Source organism: Aulonocara stuartgranti (genome assembly GCF_965226115.1).
Source record: "Aulonocara stuartgranti genome assembly, chromosome: 22".
Taxonomy (NCBI): domain Eukaryota; kingdom Metazoa; phylum Chordata; class Actinopteri; order Cichliformes; family Cichlidae; genus Aulonocara; species Aulonocara stuartgranti.
The window spans coordinates 33249236-33273789 of NC_138957.1; the positions used below are offsets into that span (position 1 = coordinate 33249236).

Consider the following 24554-nt stretch of genomic DNA (forward strand, 5'->3'; position numbering starts at 1 on the left):
GGAAAGGAAATGCAGTACGTGGGTTCTTTCCGGGTACTCCGGATTCCTCCCACAGTCCAAAGACATGCAGTTAGTGGGGTTAGGTTAAATGGTAATTCTCAGTAGTCCATAGGTGTGAATGTGAGTGTGAATGGTTGTCTGTCTATATGTGTTAGCCCTGCAACAAACTGCCGACCTGTCCAGGGTGTACCCTGCCTCCTCCTCTAGCTTGAATAGGGAGGAAAATGTGAGAGGAAAAATAACAGAGAGAGGGGGGAGAGAAAAAGGAGAGAGGATCAGAGCAAATGTGACAGAGATTGAATGAAAGAAAAAGTGCAAAAGAAACAAGAGTGTTTATTTTTCTTTCATGTCTGCGGTTCTGATTTATGCTGCTGAAGATGTGGCGTCACATTTGTGTCCCAGTGGTTCACCACACGGTCTTCTTGCTCCACCATCAGGATTGTTCTACATACTTATTCAAATTTATCACAAAGGATTAGAAATAATTAATCTTATACTCAAATGAATTCGATGCGGTTTCTCCTGGGGGCTTTAAATATTCAAAAATAATAATGACGAGACTCGGAGGGTCCTTTTAAAGGATTTATTGCCTCTTTCTCATTAAGTTGGTCATAACTCAAAAGGGTTAGTTCAGTGATTTTACAGCCAAAGTGGAATGAATGAGAAGTGGGAGACATTTTTAAATCTTAGCCAGCGATGCGAGCAATGTAAACAACAGACACGTCAACATATATCAGTCAGCCCTGTGTCTTAATGCCAATTAAACACAGCTCATGTGATTTGATCACAGCGATACTATGCAGACATATTCACAGTCAAGGCATGTTTTATGTCAGACATGTTCACAATCACCCAAAGCCTTCTTAGCACAAAGATTAACATTTCATTTGCTGCCATTAAACATTCATCAGATGATTTAACACAATCGTTTTGTTTTTCCCCGCCATAAATCCTGAGACTGATGTGTTCGAATCTCTTACAGCAAACAGATCACTTCAATGAAAGGAGCATTTCATTTTAAATAGGCCACAAAAGGATTGCCACTTTATTTAAGAAAACTCAATAATATTTAACACAATATAGTGTGTTCATCAGTCTCCTTTAGAGGTATTAGAGGTGGACTCTGTCACAGCCAGGTGTCTCAGATTTCTTTCATCGTTAAGCTAAGCTAACCACCTGCTTCAAATTCATGAGAATCAACCTTCTCATCTAACTCTCAGCAAAGAAGTCAAATGGTAGATTTCCCAAATTATCAAACTGTTTCTCTAATTTCCAGACATTATCCACAGACCATCAAACCTCGTACAGTCACCACTGTTTGGGACTCATGTGGAGATTCTTCAAATCTGCCAGATTCATTCTCATTTCCATAATGATGAGTTCACCACACGGCCGTCTTTGCAGGTAAACTGCAGCACATGTGGAAAACTCTTCATGGTTGTTTCATTAACAGAAACCAGCAGGCTGTGAAAACTGCAAGTGAAAATCTGGAGCACTCAGACTTCTTCCACTGCACAAAGAAACTGTCAGTTTGTTTTCTCATTTCCAATAATATTGTGTCTGTGCACCAAACATTTTCCTCTAAACCTTTAAATCCAGTTGATATAAATGATTACTGCATGTTTCATATAGAAAGTGAAGCTAAGCTTTGGGCTGACCTCTCTCACAGCAGTTTCCCCTCTAAAATAAATACAAAAAAGCAACAAAAAAAAAATAGAAATGTCTGATAATAAGTCCTACATTTCTGCTCTGATTCATTTTAACCAGACTTGATTATGTGTCGGTTAATTCAAGGTCAAGAAAATTACTTGGGGTGAAAAAAATAGCCCACTTCGTATTTGAGCAATTTTAATTTTTCTGCCTCCAGTTTGATAGAAACTGAGTAGGACATGCAAATATTTCATCCTTCTTAGCTTATGTAGTTCTTTAAACATGCAGCAAAATATGTAAAAATAGTGATAGTCTGGATTTGGCAGCTGATTTTCTGATTTGCAAATATATTAGCTAATCAGAAGCACCCAGAAGTAAACAAACATGATTTCATAATGTAAACATACATTTTTACATTTAATACACCAGAAAGAAAACTGTTAATGTATTCATCACTCACATATTGTAACATCAGCATCTCATCCAACTATTTCAGATTGAGCAATTTTGCAAACATGTGAATAATTTAGAAGATTATTGATTCCTGTAAAGATTTATTCAGGAAATTTGGATAATAGCAATTAAACTTGTGCCTCACGTCTGGAGATTCATGTACAAATTCACCTGTATTATCAATTTCTAATCAAACCCAATATGAGCTGAAGTTGTTAAATGTGAATGCTGACATACACGTGAGAATTTTGAGCCATGTAACTGCATCCACCCTGATGACAACGCTGTAATGCTCCACATTTCACAATGTGAAAAGGAGAGAGTAACTTAAACTCCACTTCAGAGTAAATTTATCATCTTATATAAACTCCTTCTGACCTTGATCATCATGATGCTTCATCAACTGTTCCTTTGTTTTTAGGATCAACATTACAACTACTCAGATCACTGCTGGAAAAGTGAATAATTTACAGAATTAAGATTTATGTTCCAGTACAGAAATCATCGTATTTTCTTTTTTTAATTTGTCTCCTGCAGCCTTCACTTAATCTTTGCTGTGTTGCTCTTTACATGTGATTCACAGCAGGATGCAGAAAGCAAAGGTGTGTTGATGTAGTGCTCTGCAGTGCCTGCAGGGGGACAAAAACATTCCAGATCAAAAATGAAGCTCTGCTCGCAGTAGGAGCCACCTACTGGGGAGGAGATGCAGACACATGAAAGAGGAACACCTGCTACTCGGGACATCACGCATAGCCCTTAAATATCATTGAGATGGCGCATATAGAGTGATGGCTTTAACGCATTAATGCTTCACTCTCTCTGAGTGAAGTGATTCTACAGCTCTGTGGGTGTGTCATGTCTCTGCTTTGGGTTCAGTGTGTGGGAGTTACACTCAGTGTGATGCACAGGAAGCTACGGACACAGATGCAGGTGAGATGCAGGTCACGGTCGACGATCGACGACTCAAAACTGGATCCAGTTTGTGGCGTTTTGTGGTTGAGACGGAGGTGGAGCAGAGCTGAAAACAAAAACTCGCAGTCAATTTCCAGTTATTCAGATGACATTTTGAAATTTAGGACAGGAAGTTTGTTTTGCTGCTGCCACAAATACTTAATTACTGTAATCGTTTATCAACAAATCAATTCTATTTAGTGTAACAAAAAGATTAATTAATATCTAAACTAATTGTTTAGATATTTTGTATAGTTCTTAGTTTCCCTGCAACAAAAGAATGAATAACTAATGACAAAGTAATTAAAAAAAATAAATCAGCATCAAACATCAGCCAAATACTTACTGTAAACAATTTTAAGTGTCAGCTGCTTTTACACACACACAGTAAACCTATTTACATGGCAAGTTTAGTTGCATTAGAGTATCTGGAAATATTTTTGCAACTTTTAGAATAAACACAGGCAAAAAAAATGGACCAAATGCCAGAACTGACTAATTAACCATCTTAATATGGCCCTGGACAATCTAGCAGTAAAACCAAAAAAGAAAACCCTCAAAAATTAAAAACAGGCAGTTTTGTGCTGAGGAACCTCACAGGGAATGACTTCAGGTAGCCTTTACTGCTATTTAACTTTACTAGAGTACAACATTTTTAATCACTCTTTAGTATAGACACGAAAAATTGTGACAAGTTTTTAGGCCATTTAAATGCTTATATAGCATTAAGTGACTTTTCTTTAATGTTAGTAATATTTTCCACTGTAACAGTGTTTTCTCTTTCTTTCTTTTTAAAGGAAAGGACATGCTAATATTAATGGGAATGGACCTCAGTATGCAAAACTGTAAGATGCAAATGGCAGATTTGTGCAAAACTGCTAGTTTACATTGTAGTTTTGATTCAGTTACCAAGTGTATGACCCTTCACTTGCTTAAGCTAAGTTGGTACGGCTGTCTGTGAAAAATATGTTCCCTCCTGCCCTACAGTATGGCAAGGTCAGTCCATCCCTGTGAAGCACCATGTAAAATCCATTTCAAGTGCTATCACATCAAAGGTATGTTTGAATGTCCTTCATCATTACTATGACTGCTATTCTCATTCTCTGTGTTTTTTTGCAGGTGCTGAATATTTTAAATGATTTATTAAAGAACTCTCTTCATGTGTGGAGGGCCTTGACTGGTCTACAAAAAAACACAGAACTCAACTTCAACTGCTTTCAGCACCTTTCAAACCGGGAGCCAGTGCTAATCAGTGATATTCCTCCACAAAGTCACTTGTGGACAAAAGCTTAGAAAATACCCAATCCTTCAGTGTCCTCATACATTTAACACAAGAAATAATTTTCTTACCTTGCAGGAGCAGAAAATTCTCCCCAAAGAAGATCTGAACTAGTGTTTGACTGAACCACTGTGTTGGAGTTACTACTGTCCAGCTCCAGCAGGCAGCCTGACAGACGGAGACAGAAGCAGAGCTCATTAGCCTACGAGCTGGCACAGATTTTACTCATTTTCTGCAGCCTGAAGCTTGAAGACGAATGAGTCATCTAACAGCCACTAATTAACACAGTGCCTGTGGAAACGGGTCACTCGTGTACTCATGTTAAAGCTGCACAAAGGGGAACATCCCACCTGACATCTTGTGTGCACTTTCATTTGCTGATGAAGATGTTTATGTAAAGTCAGTTTGCATACCTGTCGCTGTGCTTCCCATCTGTGGGACGATGTTGTGATTCGATAACCCTGATGAAGGAGGAGGGGCTATCTTGCCTCCAGGTGGTGGTGGGAGAAGTCCAAATCCACCCGATCCTTGTGGGCGGGGCTTATCCCTCTTTTTCCCTTGCTGCAGATGGAGAAGAATGAAGTTAGGCTCATGCGATGACAAAAACAATGTATTTCTTCATACTTCATTGATAGTTAAAGAATTGGATCACAAACTGTAACCTTCAAATTTAATCAGGATTTTCATTTTTATGGGGTATTTCTGTTTTGTTTTTTTAAATGAGACTTAAATGTAAGTTTAATAAGAAATATCTGTATTCATTTGTCTGCCTGCACTCCTGGGTGCTCAGGCTGTTCTTCTGTCCTTTGCATCACTGTCAAACTCAATTCTGTTGTCATCACTGGTCCAATCATTTTCATGACTCATTGTGTCATTCTGCCTTTCAGACTCATTTGTGTGATCTGCCTCCACCCCATCCTTCAACAGCACAGCCCTGCATGTGCCTCTTTTATAGACAGATTTTTATCTGCATGTATTGTATATGCACATAAGCTGGTTCTCACCCCTATGTTGAGTGTGATGGTCTGCCCTTCCTTAAAGCCCAAGTCCAGCTTTGGTCCTGAATCCCCAAGCTGGGCATTTTTACTGAGTTCGGTCTCTTGTTTCACCCATCTGCAGAGAAGCAAGACACACAAACACACACTCTCAGCACTGATACAGAAATAAACAATGCACCTCAGCAGTTTTAACAACAACCACAGCAGCTTTCTACAAGCGCATCTCAAAAACAACACTTCACTTTGATGTGGAGTGCTTGTGTTGCAGACAGTTACAGTGAAAGAGAAAAATCAATACTCTGAATACCATTAAAGACAGGATGTACATCTGATGCGTATTAGATTCCTCAAACACTCAGAATTTACTCATTTTAAACAAAACTTTATTTAAATGCAACAGTCTAGCACACAGGTTTGATGAGCCCCTAAAACACTTGATTTAAATGGTCAGACTTTCTCCCTCCTTTCTTAAATATTTCATATTGTATGGTTGAACCAAAACCTAAACAAACTTTTTTTTTCAGCTTACTGCTTCCCAACAACCACCAGCTAGGAGGCAGGAGGAGTTCAGAGGCTCAGGGTAGAGCCACTAGATGTGGCTCAGATGCCTCCTGGTGCAGGCTGCAAATACTTCAGTATCCCAGGTAGAGCTGAAGGAGGTGGGCATGTAGGAAGAGGGTGGTCAAGGCATCCCTGCTTAGACTGGTGCCCTTGCGACCCAGATCCAGATAAGTGGCAGAAGCATGGATGGATGCACCCAGCTCTGCTGCTTGTTATATTCATTTCTGAACAACTTCAGCCGGCTGAAGGCCTGTAAGGGGAATGAGGGCAGTACTACTACTTTTACTCAATATCATTCTGCATAGGAACATACAAATATCAGCATGTTTTTGGTCGGTTGCTTATTTGTGGTGTCTTGATCTGAAACTTCAGGAAATTCTGGCGTGGTCAGAATGGCTACTGGATGATTTGGCATAACCAGTGTTTCACAGACATTACATGTTTCAATCCCCTGCTATCAGATTGTCAACAAAAAACAGAAAGTAATCCACTAAAACCACCAAACCACCAAATCCTGCTTACTTGAAATGATCCTGCAAAGCCACGTTGAAGTCAAAAGCATCCCCTCGGTCACCAAAACCAACTCCTATGAAAGCACTGCGACCTGCCAGTAAGAGATGATAACTCACATTAAGACCAGAAGAGAAAGGATTTAAGTCTTTGAGCAAGGTTAAGAAATATTCTGGAGTTGCCGGGGTACTTAAATCCTCACCGTTGTCATCCTGTATCCGCAGGACAAAGTAGCGGCTGGAGTCGCTGACGGTTTCCACTGCTATACCAGGATACTCCTTCACTGGTGCCTGGGCAAACAGCTCCCCTGCAACAGCAGAGGAATGTTAAACCAATACAATGCAGAGAGGAAAAGTCGTGCTTCAGCACAGATGGGTCATAATTCTGAGTGCAAACATCACCACTAGCGTGACTTTCACGTTACAGCAAGTCGGTGTCAATTTTACTATAAAAATATAGTTTTAATGTAGTTTTTAGTGCTAAACCCAGTGATGTCATACCTGAGATTTTGTCCTCCAGTTTAACGTAGGCTGCTTTGCCCTTGGCTGTGATCCTCATTCGACCTGACCAGTCTGGAGCATCGAGCTTCCAATCAGCTGCCCTGCAGAAATTATTTGACATAGTTTAGCATTTTCAGAGCTGCAACTATCAGTTAGTCTGGTTACATTTCAATTAAATGTTAGTTATTCTCTCTGTTAATTGCTTTGTCTCTAAAGGAAAAAAAAAAAAAAACATTGTAAATGGCTTCCAAACAAGACAAAGAAATCAGGAAAATGCTCCAACTCAGGCTACTAATACAGTACATTTCTGCTTAAAGAATAACCCAAACCTGGCTTTTGAGGTGTGATTGGCATAGTGGATTACAGGGCTTGAGGCATACTAGAGTGCATAGACATTTACCTATTTGCATATCACCAAATAAAGCTACAAAACAGACAATGGAAAGAGAAGTGATGCTTCTTGTAATGTATTTTTAATTCTTAGAGAATTTAATAACCTTTAGATTAAATGATTAGAATCCAGGGCTGCTTAAACAGTTATTTATTTTCAGGTCATAATGTGGCCTCATGAGTGCTGACAAAAGTCCAATGAGGTTCCACTTGTTTCACTGACACTAATATGTACAAAGTCCAAAGTGACTTCTTTTTATTGCTTATTTTGAACAATAAAATCCAGAGATTCAGTGATATTTGGTTGAAAATTTATATTTCTAACATCTAACAAATGTTTGAAGGTGGTATTAAAAGGATTTGTGTATTTTAAATGAGGAGAATCTTTATTTTCTCTCTCTGATATTTCTTGATTTAGGTGTTCATTTACTTTCATTATTGCAGTTTTAATATGTGCTGCCTCAGGAGCCACAAACCATTAGTGGAGGCTGCACATATTAAAGTGGGATTATTTATTTAATTGTAAAAGCAAAAATCCAAGGTTATTGCTTTAATGTGGTTATGTCATGAAAAGTAATTTTACTTTTTAGCAGTTTAATTTAAAATACTATTGAAAGTGTAAGAGCATTTTACAGAGAAATGGGTAAAAATGGGCCCATTTTTCCTCCATTCGTACCCCTTTAAAAGAAATCTTGAGCCTCCTGGTTTATCTCCAGAGCCCTTTTAGACGTTCCAGAATCACAAAGCAAATTACTTTGATTACACTGAAAATATGCATTTATTTTACACATTGGAGCTCTGGCTCACAAACAAAAAGGATGGTAAAAGCTGACACTTACACGTCACCTTTTTTTAAACAGAGATTTTGTTTTGGGTTATATTTTTGTGTTGCGTGATCAATTCAAATTATTTTTAATTAGTGTAATTTATTACTAAATTTATGGTCTGATATTCTTCTACACCTGCAGTAGAGGGGTGCACTAACAAGGTCCTCTTAGAGTCATGTTATTCCACATTACTCGGCTTGGCCTTCAGTAACACTTCAGGAATTTTGTAGTCATTTTTGACCAAGATATCTCCATCAGCATGCATGACAGACAAATATGTAGGACTGCTTTCTTGCATTTGGCAATATCGCTAAAATTAGAAATACCCTGTCTCAGAGTGATGCTGAAAAACTAGTTCATGCATTTATCACTTGACTACTGTAATTCATTATTATCAGGATGTCCTAAATACTCCCTAAAAAGCCTTCAGTTGATCCAAAACACTGTACCCAGAGTACTAACAGGGACTTGAAAGAGAGAGTATATTTCTCCCATTCTGGCTTCACTTCACTGGCTCCCTGTTAAATCCAGAATCAAATTAAAAATCCTTCTCTTCACATACGAGGTCTTGAATAATCACCATCTGATCTTAATGACCACTGTTTACTGCACCCCAACAGAGCACTTTACTCTCAGATGGCTCCCTTATTTTCAATTTTAGGTTAGGTAAGGTTTTTTACCTTACAGTATTAAGCGCCTTATGGCAACTCTTGTTTAGACATTACACTATAAAAATTAGACTTATTTAAAAAGATTTTTTATTAATGGCATGTTTCTTAGAAGTATGAACTAATTAACTGTTAGAGAAGTAATGATAATAGTAAATACTAATTTGTAGAGATACAATTTGGGGATTATTCTAGCTTAAAAGAGCTATATGCAATTATTAGGAAAAAAAAGTGTTTGAACTCTTTGATTTAATTGCTTCTGTGACTGGGACAGAGAACTCCATAACATGGTTGTACGTGAAGATATCATGGCTGCAGCCAACAATTTTCTTCATTCCTAAATAAAAAACCATTAACTTAGATTGAAAAAACAAAAGCTGTTAAGGTGACTAACATAGAAAACTATGGAATTAGCAAATGTTCACATATTTAAAAAAAAAAAAAAAAGCAGGATCCCATGAATATCAGCTAATAATTTCATCTGGTGGGTTTCAGGGAACAGGTGCAGGGAGAAAGGAGTGCTTCAGCACATCTTTTCCCGGCTCCAGGAAGTTAATACAGCCGTGCAGCAGAGCGGGATGGATTTGAAGATTTTATCTGAAAGGATCAATTAAAAGCAAACAGAAGATTTCAGACTGAAGAGCCTGAACAGTTTGTGGAGAAGACATCCCAGCTGTCACAGAGGAGAGTGGGACTATCCTGGCAAGCCGCCCGTATCGAGCCAGCATGATGACAAATACCCCCGGTCACATCTCTGACAGCTCAGCGAATCCCCGCACACCAAACAACCAACATTTCAGCCTCTCTTCATCTTCACAACACCTGGAGATGGACTTTCATCTCATCAGCTGCTTCCGACATCAGAGCATAAAGCCAGCACTGTCCCTCCGTGATTTGTAAAGCATGCGCTGACTATCGAGCAGTTAAAGTACAACACCCAAACCCGCCCAACAAACGCATTTAAACTGCATTTCACAGCAACATCAGCGAGACACTGGTGTGTCTTTACCTGTACGCTCGGTTTGAAGCTCGCGGCGGGATACGGTAAACGTTGACATCGGGTTTAACGCACAGGATCGACTCGTACTCTCCCTCGGCCGCCATCTTGGTCCAACTGTTATTGATGTGGGAGTTGTGGTAGTGACTCATTTATTCAGCTCTTTTCAAACGGGGGCATGTGTGTGTATGTGTGTATGCGTGTGTGTGTGTGTGTGTGTGTGTGTGTGTGTGTGTGTGTATGCATGTGTGTATGTGTGTATGGTTCAGGGGGACCTAACTGACACACGACGTCATTTAAAGCTTAGACCGTAACCGTAGGCAACAGAAAAAAAATTATACTTTACTACCATAAAACTGAATGATATTTTAAATTTTAAACAAAAAGAAATTTATTTTTTGGCACAAAAGAGAACTAGATTGTTTATATTGGGAATTTAAATCAATCAATGAATAAATAAATATATAAAGACATAAATAACACTAATTTTGAGAGGGGGCGTGGCCTGGCAGGTGCTGAAAACTGCGGAAGCGGAAACCGTCCGGTCGTGTCGTCTCCTCGAAGATTCCTGAATATCTGCTCATGGTTAGTGCTTTATTTTTACTGTAAATATGCATGTTTGATATGCAAAACGTCAGTTGTAGTTTTGAACTAAAAGCAGGGGACGTTTCGTGGAATATATCCCACCATTTGAACACTAAAATCGGATATTTATGATGGAGCTCGCTGCCTTGACAACACCGCTTGGCTGTTAGCCATATTGACGCCTGCTGACCGTCTTCAGTCGCTCTCCGAGGTCCTGAAAACACCTACCCTGACTCTTGTTACAAACACCACGACTGCGTATCCTAAGACTAAGTATCCAGTTGCGCTAAACATGCAATTTTATCTTTTCTTTTCTTAAAATTTATCTAACATGCCCTGGTAGCTAACTAGCTTGTAGCTCAGCTAGATTCTGAGCTAACGTAGGTGGGGATATATGTTTGTCGCAGTGACAAAGCTGTCACCTACATTAGGTTAGTTTACGCTTTGCAGTCAGTTATGTGTACCTCCCACTGGTCAGCTCTTTTATATGTTGACTGGTTTCTCATTGCAGCGTTAGGATCTGGTTTCTGACATCCTCAGACAAACCAATGCAGGCAGGAGGAAGAGGGGATCAGCAGGATGAATGCTAACTGAGCCAGGAGCTGCACAAATACAACCGAAAGTTAGACTTTTACAACAGAGGACGATTTTACTGAAGGTATGTCACTGTGTTGTTCATGCGCGAGAACATATAGTTGCATTGCATATGATTTGTGTATTAATAATAATAATGATAATAATAATAATAATAATAATGGATTACTGTTATATGTGGCATTGCCATCGTCAAAATCAATTGAGTTGTAGATTAAAAAGCAGGCCAGTAGGTCAGAGTTGTATTGGTCCAGAGTGAAGTACAAAAAAAAACATAACTTTATATGCAGCTGCAGACTGAAGGGTTTTGGGGGGGGGTTTCGGGCTCAAAGGGAAACCAGTATTCATAGCTGAATGAAAGAGCAGTTCTTTGACTGTGTCTTTCACAGTGTTTTTCTCCATTTGTGGCATCTACACCATGCATGACATTTAGATTTTTATGTAAGAGTTTTGCCTCTGCACTAGCAACTATAATGATTCCTATCATCTGACAAAAGCGTTAACAGACTGCTTTTTAGTTGTTGTTTTTTTTTAGTTTGGGGGCTTTTTTGAATTCATTTAATAGCACAGTGAAGATTACATGGACACACAGCAAATAACCTCAGGTTGGAGTCAACCATGGGCTGCTGCATCTAGCCTTGCAGCATATCTTGACTTGCTTAGCCTACGAGCTAATTGAGCATCCACTTTAACAGAATTTTCTAAATAATTAATTAAAAAAGTTTGTGCAGATGCATGTTGTAGAAATAACAACAAATAAAAAATGATTGTCACTGAATGACAAGGCAAAACTTGGCATTAACATGCCTCAGCGAAGCATTAGGGAAACAGTGGCTAATTCCCGTCTCGGCCCTGCAGGTGGTCTATTATTCAAGCTCGAGTCCTCTACCACAGGCCTAGGATTTTGAGGGTCCTGCGCAGTATCTTTGCTGTTCCTAGGACTGCGCTCCTCTGGACAGAGGTCTGTTGGAGCCACTCGCCTAGCTTGGGGGTCACTACACTAAGTGCTCAGATCACCGCTGGGACCACTGTTACCTTTTCCCCATTGACAACTTCTCGAGCTCTTCTCTGAGCCCTTGGTACTTCTCCAGCTTCTTGTGTTCCTTCTTCTTGATTTTGCTGTCATTCCTCTGCTTCTCCACCACTACTATGTCTGGTTGGTTAGTTATCTCTAGTTTGTCTTTCTGTATCTGGAAGTCCCACAGGATCTTAGCTCAGTCATTCTCGACCATCCTAGGGGGCGTCTCCCATTTTGACCTTGGAACTTTCAGGCCATACTCGGCACAGATGTTCCTGTATACTTTGCCAGCTACTTGGTTATGGCGTTCCATGTGTCCCCTGCCTGCTAGCATCTTGCACCCTGCTGTTTGTTTGCATTTGTTTCACATTTCACGTTCAACATACGTTGCCCATATGTAACTTAGAGGTCACTCAAATTTATATCCATGATGGAATTTTGTTCAAGTCGGAGTGAAGTTTTCAAAAAGCAGTGTAGGCCTGGCCTGGATTTATAATAATAATAATAATAATAATAATAATATATAAAATGGCATCATTTATTAGTATATTGTCTGTTTTTATGAATGATATAAAACAGGAAAGTATAAAATAACTTGAGCTTTAGAAAATAAATGTCATAGAGCTATTGTGACTTCCCTTTTGACTCACCCTGTAATGCTGCAGGTATCTCTGCTATAAAGACAGAAGCAGGACGGTCAAATTTAAAACTGACAAACTCACTCAGTTTATTTGTATAGATTATACAGCTGTCGGTGTATAAAACAAACAGGTGTTTGATGGGAGGATCTCCTTTTCATGTTAAGGGCTACTGAAGAAATAGCTTGATAAACGACTCGTGGGCTTTTTAATTGTAAAGGTTTGATTGTGATTACAGAAACAAAGTGTTGCTGTTTGAAACTATAGAAAAAAAACTCCACCTGAGTCTCCGTCCAAGTGCTCACTCTCTGCGGCTCATAAAGTGAGCCCATCAGAGACGCTGCACTTCAAATTACACCAAATCTTGTGAGTGTTTTTATCACACACATGCTCCTAGACATGTGGATCTACAAGATTTTCAGTCATTATTATAAGTCAAAGTCTTGTGCTGCTTCACTGATTGTGCAACAAGCTGAAAGATGGGGTTTATCTTCTTCCAATTTGCTGTCTGATGAAAAACTGATCTGAATAGGCCAACAGCTGGGTAGTTCCTGGTCCAACATAACATTTTACTGGGTCTTAGCAATCAGAACACCAGTTATGTTGAACCAAGCAATCTGACTAAAATAAAGATAGCATTTTCACAAAACAATAAACCTCTGCTTCATCTCCATTATCGACCAACCGTCAACTACAAAAATGATGCACAATTAGCAAAAAAATGTATATGTGGATGTAGCTTCAGATAAAAGTTAGGGTAAATTTCCTTGGTAATCGATGTAGAAATCCCCAAAAATTTCAAAAATGTTACATTTTTAGAACTCTTTGTGTTTTCTTTTGCTTTGTTCTCATGTTTTCTCTAAATCAGATCGCGGTGGTTTGATTCCCCACCTCTCCTCCGGACATCATGACGTCTTCTATGCTCCGTCGACAGCTGAAGAACCTGGTCCAGAACTACTCTGAGGCCGAGGTCAAGGTAGGAGAAGCTAGATTTAAATTGTGTATGACCTCAAAACCATAATGTTTTCAGCCTTTCAATTCAATATTACCTCATCCAGTAATGCAAATAATATTTTAAAAATTATGTAGGTTAAATTTAGGAGGACAATAAAGGTAAATATTTATTATGTAGTCTGTGCATCATTGTATGCACAACAAATAATACATTTCTGGCATGTGTTTGAACACTAGTAGCTTTAAATTCAAGTCGTCTGGTGTGGTAACAATTGCTTATACTTTAAGAGGTTAGAGTGACTAAAGGGTTACTCAAGTAAAAACCCTACTAATTAAAACAAAGCAGAAACCATCAATTTTAAGCCCTGAACCTGAATTTCTTAGAGTCAAAGAAAATATAGAGATGAACTCCTTTTTTGGATGCTGATCTCAAACATGATCAATAATGTCCTTGAGAACTGATTACTAAACATCTTTGGTAGCATGGCTCATGTAATGAGATGCCCTGCTGCTGCCAGTCCTCCAAAACCCTGATGTTAACATTTTATAAGTTAGCATCTCAAACTTTCAACTTTCCTGAAGCTGTTTTGGCCTCTTTCTACTCTCTTTACTTCTGTTGCAGGTGAGAGAGGCGACATCCAATGACCCATGGGGCCCATCCAGCTCTCAGATGGCCGACATTTCCGACCTAACGTACAACGTTGTGGCCTGTAATGAGATCATGACAATGCTCTGGAAACGGCTGAAAGACGACAAGAACTGGAGACATATCCACAAGGTGAGCGACGGTGAAGGAGTAACACTGGAACAAAGAAGGGTTTGCTTTAGAGGATAGATGCTGGTTTCAGACATATATTGGATTCTTCGGGGATGAGATGTTAAGTGTGGAATTGTCCATTTATTCACAAAAAAGATGGGAAACATTCATCTTCAGATATAGTCAGTTTCTGTCTTCTGTTACTCATCTCTACAATGCGGTGCCCATCTGAAGTGAGGGTTATTTTTTTATTTTTTATTTTTTTTTGCAGCTACAGTTTCCAGATGTCCCTTTAATGCACCACATGCAAAATCATGTTATGTTGATACAGCTACACGATACAGTCACTGAATATGTCTGTGTGATTGTGCCTGTTCAAAACATGGCTGTACAGATTGTGTGTTGCAGTTTGCTCCAAACTACATGAATGACTGACTGAAGTCATCTGTCACAGGAAACAATAAATCAATAAAATTAACACAAAAGAACTAGTTTGAGTTTTAATCCATCACAGTGTTGATTGTTTGAATTAGAGTGAGGGCAGCATGTAAAACCTCATATACCACAGCTTTTGTTTTATTTTTGTGATTAACAATAAAAGGATTGTTGCATTGGTTAAACTCCTCAACTATTCCCCAAGCCTCTTACCCTTAAGTTTCATAACACTGTTTCTACTTGTTTCCTGTGCAGCCATTATCAAATGAAAAGCAAAAATAATCTAATAAAACAGACTGTGTAAGTTGAATTCAGTAGAACAGCATAACAGTAAGCTAGCACATAGGGAACCCTCTATCAGCTTGGTGTGAGGGTTGGTGTGACACAAGAGGATGCGGAGAATAGGGTGAGATGGAGGCAGTTGATCTGCTGTCACGACCCCCTGATGGGACCAACAGAGAAGATAGAAGGCATTCTTCATCTAAGTAGCATGTACAGTATCTATATAGGAATATGCAAGGTTTTAAAAATAAACATTTAACTTTGTAAAGTTTTTTAATATTTAGTGTTTAAAAAAAAAACAAAAAACCTTACAGCAAAAATATATTTAGTTTCTCTTTAAAAGCACAGTTTAGTCTATTAAGTGGCAGTTATTACTTTCTGAACATCAGCCGTATCACTGCTTCCATTTCAGCTTTGCCAGTCAGCCACATGACTCAGTGTTGGCTCATCAGTTCCAGAGAAATTATGTCTTTTCAGTTGTTTTTCTTATCTTTCATCCATTGCACCAATATTTTTTGTTCCTTTTTACTTGTCTTATTTATTCCCTAATGCAGATAAAACAAGAAGCATTGTAGTGATAGGAAACTGCATTTTTATTGTATATAAATGAGTTTGTGTTGTCATGTGTTTTTTATCCTAGTCCCTGACACTCCTGGAGTACCTGCTGAAGACCGGTGATGATCGCGTGCTTCTGAAGATGAAAGACAACATCTACATTGTCAAAGCTCTCACAGAGTACCGCTTTGTAGAAAAGGATGGCAAAGATCAGGTGATACACACTTCCTGATTATGTCAAATGGATGTAGTCTTTTAGGTTCCATTAAAGGATTTCATGCTATGCATTAAGACAGTTACTGGTACTATAATATTTATGTCATTAACCTTCAGACCAGGTTTACAGCAAGAATGAAAGTGTAGTCTAGGTTTGCTGCCTCAATCACCTTAAGATACTCCTAACTGAAAACCTTTTCAGAGTAACAAACACATTTAATTTCTCTACAGCATGAATAAACTTGTTTTTTTTTTGTTTTTTTTTTAATCATGTGCTATAGTTTGTTTTAAATTAGATCTTGAATAGTTCTGATCTTGTTTAGCAAAAAGCATTGGGGTTTTCTTCAAGCACAAGTATTTCAGGCTTAAATAATTTTTCTGAAATGGTCAGAGCCAAGTGAACGCTTATTGTAGCCATATTTGTGCTAGGGTGTAAATGTGAGAGACAAGGCCAAGGTTGTTCTTGTTCTTATGGAGGACGATGAGAAACTAAAGGAAGAGAGAGAGTTTGCTGTCAAAACCAGAGAAAAGACATCAAAAAGTGCAGCTGGTAAGCCTTTTTTTATATCACTGCTATATACTGTTGTTCCAACAGCTTTTCTTCACTGATCATTTATATTCTTTTGCTTACTTTCTAACCAGCATCATCTACGGACAACGTCAAGGATCCAAACTATAAGCCCTGTTATGTACCTGGGGCCTCAGGGCTTCCATCTTTGGACAACATACCCTCTGTAGCTGACTTGACGGCTTCCTTCGCCGCCCGCAAAGAAGAGCGGCTTAAACAGGAAGCTGAGAAGAAAGAAACAGAGAGACGGGTAAGTACAGTGCACAGGTGTAGAAAGATCGAACATTACGCCAATATGATGCTGCCAAGAGGCTCTATTTCAGATAAAAAGCCATTGCCGATAAATGGTAGGCTAACGAGGAAACTCTCCAAACATTTAGCCAATGTGTTTACATTTGAAGGCCTTCTGTTTTATTAAAGTAAACAAAAAAATCTCAATAGGCAGAAGTTATATATTGAGAAGCCCATTGCAGATTCCTATGATGTGTTGCAGTTTGATCTCCATTGGTTTTTAGGGCTGCCTCAGTCCAAGAACCTGCAGTCTATCCAGCAACTATAGTAGTAGTAGTAGTAGTAGTAGTAGTAGTAGTAGTAGTAGTAGTAGTAGTAAGAGTCTAACCTAGCTATATATTTTTAATTACTGTATGTGCTGATTAAGAACAACTATCGTCTGTATTGTGCCATTAAATGGAGGTTAGCCACAGCATATAGCATTTTGGTATATGAAATTATTATGGCATATGAATTATTTGTATTAACCATTTTGCAACGATATGCTAGGCCAAGATGAGTGAAGAGGAGCTAAAATGGGAGGATGCTAATAAAGGTTCTGATGTTAAAACTGATGCTTGGGGAGGAGAGAAAGAAGAGGAAGTAAAAACGGACCCATGGGGAGCCCCCAAAGAACCTAAAGAGGCCGTAGATCCATGGGGCACCCCCTCAAGACCTGACACAACTGAAACAGCAGCTAGCAGTGGTCCCTGGGGGGCTCCAACAAGTCCTGATAAAGATCCATTTGCAGCAGATCAAACTAATGATGATCCTTTTGTGGCATCAAAAAATGGGGAAGATCCCTTTGCGGCTCCGAAAAATGGGGAAGATCCCTTTGTGGCACCGAAAAATGGGGAAGATCCTTTTGTGGCACCGAAAAATGGGGACGATCCCTTTGTGGCACCGAAAAATGGGGAAGATCCCTTTAGTGCATCAACACCTTTCAACACCCCAAAGGACAGTTCAGACCCTTTCAGTGCCCCCAAAGACACGGAGGATCCATTTGCTGCTCAGAAAGATGAACCAGACCCTTTCAGCTCTTCTAACAATGATCCGTTTAATGTTCCAAAGGATGATCCTTTCAAAGCTCCAAAAGATGACCCATTTATCGCCCCAAAAGATGATCCTTTTAGTGCCCCTAAAGAAGATCCTTTCATTACCCCAAAAGACGATCCATTCAATGCACCTAAAGACGATCCATTCAATGCACCTAAAGACGATCCATTTAATGCACCTAAAGACGATCCATTTAATGCACCTAAAGACGATCCATTTAGCTCTCCAAAAGATGATCCCTTCAGTGCAAAAGCATTAACACCCCCTAAAGAGGACCCATTTGCAGAACCGTCATCAGGGAAAGAGGACCCTTTCACTGCTCCCACAACACCACCTAAAGAAGATCCTTTCTCAGTGCCAACCAAACCTGTTCAAGATCCCTTTGCTGCACCAACAACACCACCCAAAGAGGATCCGTTCTCTACACCATCTTTACATGCAAAAGATGACCCCTTCGCTGCCCCAACATCTCCACCTCAAGAGGATCCCTTCTCCACAACATCTAAACCGACCAAGGAAGATCCCTTTGCTGCACCAACAACACCACCTAAAGAAGACCCATTCACAGCACCATCCAGTCCACCAAAGATAGATGCCACAGATCCCTTCGATGCCCCTCTAGTGAGCTCGCCTCAGAGTAGCACAGCTGCATGGGGAGCCCCAGCCACTTCTCCACCAGCCACCGGGTCAGATCCCTGGGGGACCACGGCAGGTGCTTCTTCACCTACCAGTAATTCTGATCCATTTGGAGATGCATCCAAAGCAGACAATGACCCATGGGGGCCTTCAGGTAAGAAACAAACAAATAAATACTTGTATATGGATAGTACTTCTCAGAACGTAAAGCTGAAGAATTTTGCTAACTTCTAACCGGTTTGAATTAGTCGTAGTTCAAAATGACTGTTATACTTATCTGAAAAAAGATGCCAACTTTTTTTCATTGGCTGACCCTTATCAACAGAAGGTGGGTGGGGCTGCTGTGCTCACCACTCCTTGCACTGAGAATGCATTGTAAGTAGGTGTATATGCCTTTCATTTCCACTGTGGAGTTTTACATGGCACTTTAAAGTGCACACATTCACAAAAAGGCATATCAAATTCAAATTCAAATTTTATTTGTCACACACACACAACCATACACAGTATGACATGGGGGTGAAATGCTTGTAGCTGTACAATGCCCGACCATTAAATGACAGAAGAAAAGTTTTACAATATTTACAATTTACACTTTACTACAAAAATTTACAAATTAACTTGGGAATTTACAGTAAAGAATGTGCAAATAGCAGAAGAGATTATAAAGATAAGGATTATAAATTATAGGAATTATAGGATTATAGGAAATGTGTGGTGACGTGTGTGAGAGTCCAGTCTTATAGTGACGTGTTTGGGAGAGTCCAGTCCTACACCTGGTTCAGGCCCCGAATAGCCTGGGGGAAGAAGCTCCTCCTCATTCTCTCTGTTTTGGCCTTAAGGGAGCGGAAGCGCTTCCCAGACCTCAACAGTGAGAAGAGTCCATTGTTGGGATGGGAGAGATCCATCATAATCTTCCTAGCTTTGGACTTGCACCGCTTGGTGTAGATGGACAGCAGGTCAGGGAGCTCTGATTGAATGATGCGTTCTGCCGAGCGCACCACCCTTTGCAGATCTCGTCTGTCCTGCTTGGTGCTGTTCCCAAACCAGGTGCAGATGTTTGCCGTCAGGACGCTCTCGATGGTGCAGGAGTAGAAGTTCTTGAGCACCTTCAGTGGCAGATGGAAGTCTCTAAGTCTTCTGAGGAAGAAGAGACGCTGACGGGCTTTCTTAACCAGGGTGTTGATGTGACAGGACCATGACAGGTCCTGAGTGATGTGGACACCCAGGTATCGGAAACTGTCCACTCTCTCCACTGGCGTGGTGCCACTGATGATGAGGGGTTTGTAATTCCTCGCCTGCTTTGTAGTGAAGTCCACGATCAGCTCCTTAGTCTTGCTGATGTTTAGGAGGAGGTTATTCTCCTGGCACCAGGTCTCCAGGTTCCTAATCTCCTCCAGGTAGGCCGTCTCGATGTTGTCGGAGATCAGGCCCACAACAGCAGTGTCGTCAGCAAACTTGACAATGGAGGTGGTGTCTGATGTGGCTACACAGTCATGAATGAAAACTGATTTTGGAAACTGATTTTTATTAGTTGTAGAAAGACCTGTGACTGAATTTCTGTACTTACATCACATGTGGCACCTTTATGTCTTTGTTGAAGAAGGCTGAGTAGCATGGTCCAAAACTCTGGAATAACCAGAGGAGTTAATTCTGTCATTTATTTCTCCATCACCTGAACCTGTCTGTTTAATTTACTCATCTAGCTTTGGCTCCTGCCAGTACAGACGATGCATGGGGTGCACCTGCTCCACCTTTAGACTCCTCCCCATCTAGTGACCCCTTTGGAGATGGAGCATCTAAATCCAATGACCCCTGGGGTGCATCAAGCAACACAAGTGGCAATGGCACAGGTACATCACATTCTACACACTGTCTGAATACATGTTTGTGTCATTTATCCATTATTCCCATGAGCAAACACTGATTGTCTGTGTATAATCACCTATAACACACTCTGCTCTGATTTAATTGACTAAATGTTTGGCTTGTCTTTAATTAATATCCTGAAAGTGGGGACTCGTTAAACCTTCATTATTGTGTCCATACATGGTGATTTGCACTTGTCACCATTTTCCTTGTTTTCATCCTCATTTCCCCGTCAGTCAGCAGTCACCTAACAGTCTTAATCTATTAACCTTCTCTTCCACTTTGCTCTCTCTTCTTCCCTGACCTGTCCCCAAAAGAAAACACCTTTTAGAGTAGAACTGGACCTTTATTTTATTGCAGGAAAGCACTCGAAGCAGGAAGACGCGATGTATCGAAAGACTGCTTCCTTCTTGGGCTCAGCAGAGGCATCACTGGTTGACTTGGACGATCTGTTTTCATCTGACCCTAAACCCAGACAGCGCCCTCTCATTGGCGCCCAAACACAAGCCATCGGTAAGGACAGAAAAAATGACGCGTCAGTCTGGGTGAAAAGTAACTTTTCTGACAAATTCATCATGTGGAAATATTTGTGGTGCGCTTGACTCAAACGGATGCATGAACACCCTCGAAGACCTGACAAATGAAAGTCACTCCCTGCTGATTTTAAAAATGCATTCCACTTGTGTTCGTCTGAAGTCATTCAAAGATAAGATGAGAGGGGTGATGGCTAATATTTATCAGTAGGTTTGTATGGAGAAACTTATTGTGGTCGTGTGTTTTACCTCCCCTTCCTGCCCCTGTGGCCTTGCTGTAGTGTGTAGATGTTGTTCTGTACATTAGTGTGTGTGAGAGAGCATTAGTGAAGTTACTCTGTATAAAGACTAGTGTACATTAACCAGCAGATGTATAACCCTTCTCACCCCTCTCTCTGCTCTGCCTTGGCACATTTTCTCTTTACTGGAATTCTTCAAACTGTGTTTAACTCCCTCCCTCCATCCTTCCCCCTCAACCCTCCATCTTCCTGCCACTCTCCTTGATTTCCCAGGCACTTTCAAAACAGCGGGCATGACATCCAGCCCTTTGCTAAAACCAGGAGCTTTTGCTGAAACATCACCCTCATACTCCAACCCTTTCATTTCGACCATAGCTTCCCCCCATGGTGCACCAACTCCCACTTTTGGAGCTAACAATCCTTCAGCATCATTGAATACTCTGGAAATGTCTAATTCTTCCATCAGTATGATTCAGGCATCTCAGATAGGTCCAGAAACACAAATGATACATCCCATTTATATCAATGAGAGTCCACAATTAGGACACAACATGAACTCCCCCATTGGAGGAGTGGGAATGGTGCAGTTTGGATATCCAGGCTCCATCTTAATGGGAACTGGAATGATTCACTCAGGTGTCTTTCAAGGAAATCACCCATCAGGTGACGGTCAATTTAGAGGCTCCGTCCCACAGGCTGGCGCTGAAGTCGTCTCAGGCAGCGGGTCAGATGAGATGGTGAACAAAAATAATCCATTCCCGTTCTGACAACTTGACATGTAATTTGGATCTCTGGAATCACCAAAAAGGTAGTTTTGCATGTTTAGTGCTACAGTTTAGTGTATGCATTCTCATTAGGATCAATTTTAGAGCAAAATATCTGAACCTTACTTTGAAGTGTCTCTTTCCCCCAAACCAATGCAAAGTTGTTCTGAGTAATCACCTTAGCCTGTAATGGAAATTTCTATCTTTATGGTTGTGGAGCCTTGGTGGAAGACATTGTTCTCCATAGATAAGAAGGGGTCACAAAAAGGTAAAACTGATGTGAATCATGTGATGTGGCCTTTGCAGTGACCTGCTGTGGCAAATCTAGATCAGCATGTTTGAGGGTGTTCTCCACCGCCATTATCAAAACACCAAATGAGGCAATATCTTTAAAAGACAGGAGTTCATCCCTCCAGTAGAGTTCCAGAGACGTGAGTCATTTTTATACAGAACTAGGCTGAGAATTAGCACAGAGCACAAGAGCCCACGTATGACACATTCTCACTGAATCATATGCTTTTGTTTGGTTTGGACAAGCAAGCTGCCTGAGAAGAGCAGGAGACAGGACGCACATCTACACTCCCTAGTGATGAACACACAGGATGATTATCTGTTCAGAGCTCACCACGTGGAAGCTGGCATTCACAATTCAAATATATAGTATACGTGGCAGTTTTTATGTTTCTAAGCTTGGTTGTCAAAGTGCTGTTGAATTTAGCCAGAAGGAAATGACAGTACTTAACATGTACGAAGCAATCTAAATATTTGACATGGTAAACTTACATCTGTGTCTTTCTAGAAAGAAGGAAACAATCGACAAAAGTGGTGTATTGATAATGGGAAGTGGTGAGTATATATTTATACATATTTAGAAGCATAAACATGCAAAACCACCTAATGATGCTTTAATGAAAAACCCTTTCATTCCTGAGCTTACACTAACCTCCCCTGAACTCAAGATGCTGCCCATGAATCAAATATATACAAACACAATGTGTACAGCGTAATATATATAAACAAATACACAGATTATTAAAAAAAGAGCAATGTAATTCTTATTTAAAAATGAATTTATTAGATTTTTTCCTTTCCCTGCACAAGTGTGACAAACGGAGAGCACCTCAGTGTGTCTGTGTGGAAATCCTAAAGAGTTTTCGGTGTGTTTGAGTGTTGTGACAGGACCTGTAAATCTTTGACTGGGACATGCGTCACTGTAGGATTGTGTGTGTGTGTGTGTGTGTGTGTGTGTGTGTGTGTGCAGTATTTTGCTGATGTAAATAGTGGAAGTATTTACAAGTAAACCTGGAAATATACTGTACTGTATATCAGAGTGTTGCAATCACAAGTAACTATTTATTGATCTATTTATTAATTATTAATTTATTGCTTGGTTAATTATTGACACAGCAATGAAATCCAACAAGATCCAAGGTCAGGTGTAACTTTCATTTCAGGCAGGCTGGCCTGGTGGTATTGATCGTGTGATGTTAACTGACTTTAATCTGATTGGTTGTTTAAATATTTCTTTGTGAATCAGCTCGGTAACCAACGGTGGCTTCATCTTCCCGTTTAGCTCTGTAGACATTTTTGAGTCATTGTGTAATTGTCTTCTTGGTTTCCCGGCTCTTTCTGAGGAGAAACTGAAATACCGTTTTGGCGAAATTAAAAACAGAGTTCAAGAATATCAACTTGTTTAATGTGTATGCTGTTTGAGCGGACGTGTATGTGTACTTGCTCCTCGTTTACTTCAACACAAACATCTGAAAGGAGACTAAATGGTTGTATTTTCTCTTCTTGTTACATTTTACTTTGAAAACTTAAATGGTAGCAGGATTCATCATCATCATCATTTATTAGTTTTGAAAACTGTAAATTAAAGCCACAGTGAAGCAGGCAAACCTGATGAAGGGATCACATGGCTTTGTGCTTCATGGGCTGTACGAGTCCTTACTGTGTTACTGACTCGTTAATATGTGAACGTTGGTGGAAAAACAGACTGGAATACAGTCTAGCTTCACATGACTATTATTTCTCAGATTTAATTTTGTATGAAATGAATTTATTTTGCTGTGTATTAAAATGTATAGTTGTGTTGTAAACTGTGACAGTACATTTGAGAAATAAAACGATTCATGATACAGTCACTCTGCCTCTTTTGGGTCTGGCTGTCCACAGTGGATCCCTCACTTTTCTTAACCTGAATTATTTCTCACTCATGATTTCTGTCTTTGAGGACTTTCTCACTGTCACCACTAGAGGGCCATGATTACCAACATTTACACAAAACATTTTCCAGCACCCGTGCAGAAGAAACGTTTAAAGCTATAAATATTTGCACATTGATAAATTCCGCATCGTTAGCAAATATGGGATTTTTATTTTTTTTTTTTAGTTATTATTACTATCATTATGATGTTTAAACCAGTTGTCTTAGATTTTTATGGAATAAATATGCAGACATACAGCCACAAATTGTCAAAGTTAAATAACTGTCTTCAAACAGTATCTTTAGCCTATATTTATTTGGCCACAGCATTAGGCCTGCTTTAATTATTCATTCACTCATCATTCATTAATCTCCTGATTAATTTAGAAGTGCAAGGGTGAGTGGAGGGCAGATGAAGCCATTACAGATATTGGGCACAAGAGCAGAAAATATAGGATTGACAGATGAGCTGAGTCCCTCCATTCATGAATAGAGGGCTTTAGTGTCTTAAAAACAGACCAGGGCAGATTGGGAATTTGACAGTCAGCTTCAGTCATTTTAGGACACGATGGTCAGTTGAGACCTTGTGTCGCCT

General features: G+C 39.8%; 2 protein-coding genes across 6 annotated transcripts; one reads left to right on the forward strand and one right to left on the reverse strand.

The window, feature by feature from the left end:
* Positions 1-569: 569 nt before the first annotated feature.
* necap1 (NECAP endocytosis associated 1) lies at positions 570-10264 on the reverse strand. The gene is made up of 8 exons (XM_082522215.1): positions 9797-10264; positions 6903-7003; positions 6605-6709; positions 6415-6496; positions 5338-5446; positions 4747-4894; positions 4405-4501; positions 570-3121 (listed from the first exon to the last, which is right to left on the reverse strand). Exons 1-8 carry the CDS (start codon positions 9934-9936, stop codon positions 3067-3069), a joined length of 837 nt encoding a protein of 278 aa, XP_082378341.1. The 5' UTR covers positions 9937-10264; the 3' UTR covers positions 570-3066.
* Positions 9904-23897, forward strand: epn1b (epsin 1b). Of its 5 annotated transcripts, XM_082522211.1 has the most exons (13): positions 9904-9924; positions 10297-10369; positions 10881-11027; positions 11822-11924; positions 13488-13595; positions 14196-14351; positions 15688-15816; positions 16248-16368; positions 16461-16636; positions 17167-18502; positions 20055-20201; positions 20578-20730; positions 21263-23897. In XM_082522211.1, exons 5-13 carry the CDS (start codon positions 13527-13529, stop codon positions 21754-21756), a joined length of 2781 nt encoding a protein of 926 aa, XP_082378337.1. In that variant the 5' UTR covers positions 9904-9924; positions 10297-10369; positions 10881-11027; positions 11822-11924; positions 13488-13526; the 3' UTR covers positions 21757-23897. The 5 variants fall into 5 exon arrangements, with proteins under 5 accessions (XP_082378337.1, XP_082378336.1, XP_082378340.1 ...); XM_082522210.1 differs by lacking the exon at positions 11822-11924; XM_082522214.1 differs by lacking the exons at positions 11822-11924; positions 21263-23897 and having other exon boundaries at positions 9905-9924; positions 20535-20629.
* Positions 23898-24554: the final 657 nt, after the last annotated feature.

Bases quoted from the DNA above. Each gene is read 5' to 3' on its own strand.
- necap1 (XM_082522215.1), bottom strand. From the start codon at position 9,936: ATGAGTCACTACCACAACTCCCACATCAATAACAGTTGGACCAAGATG. The intron at 6,497-6,604 runs GTGAGGATTTAA...TCTTACTGGCAG, and splicing joins GCGGATACAGGATGACAACG to GTCGCAGTGCTTTCATAGGA. The intron at 4,895-5,337 runs GTGAGAACCAGC...CTCCATCTGCAG, and splicing joins CCATCACACTCAACATAGGG to CAAGGGAAAAAGAGGGATAA.
- epn1b (XM_082522211.1), top strand. From the start codon at position 13,527: ATGACGTCTTCTATGCTCCGTCGACAGCTGAAGAACCTGGTCCAGAAC. The intron at 13,596-14,195 runs GTAGGAGAAGCT...CTTCTGTTGCAG, and splicing joins ACTCTGAGGCCGAGGTCAAG to GTGAGAGAGGCGACATCCAA. The intron at 15,817-16,247 runs GTGATACACACT...TATTTGTGCTAG, and splicing joins AAAAGGATGGCAAAGATCAG to GGTGTAAATGTGAGAGACAA.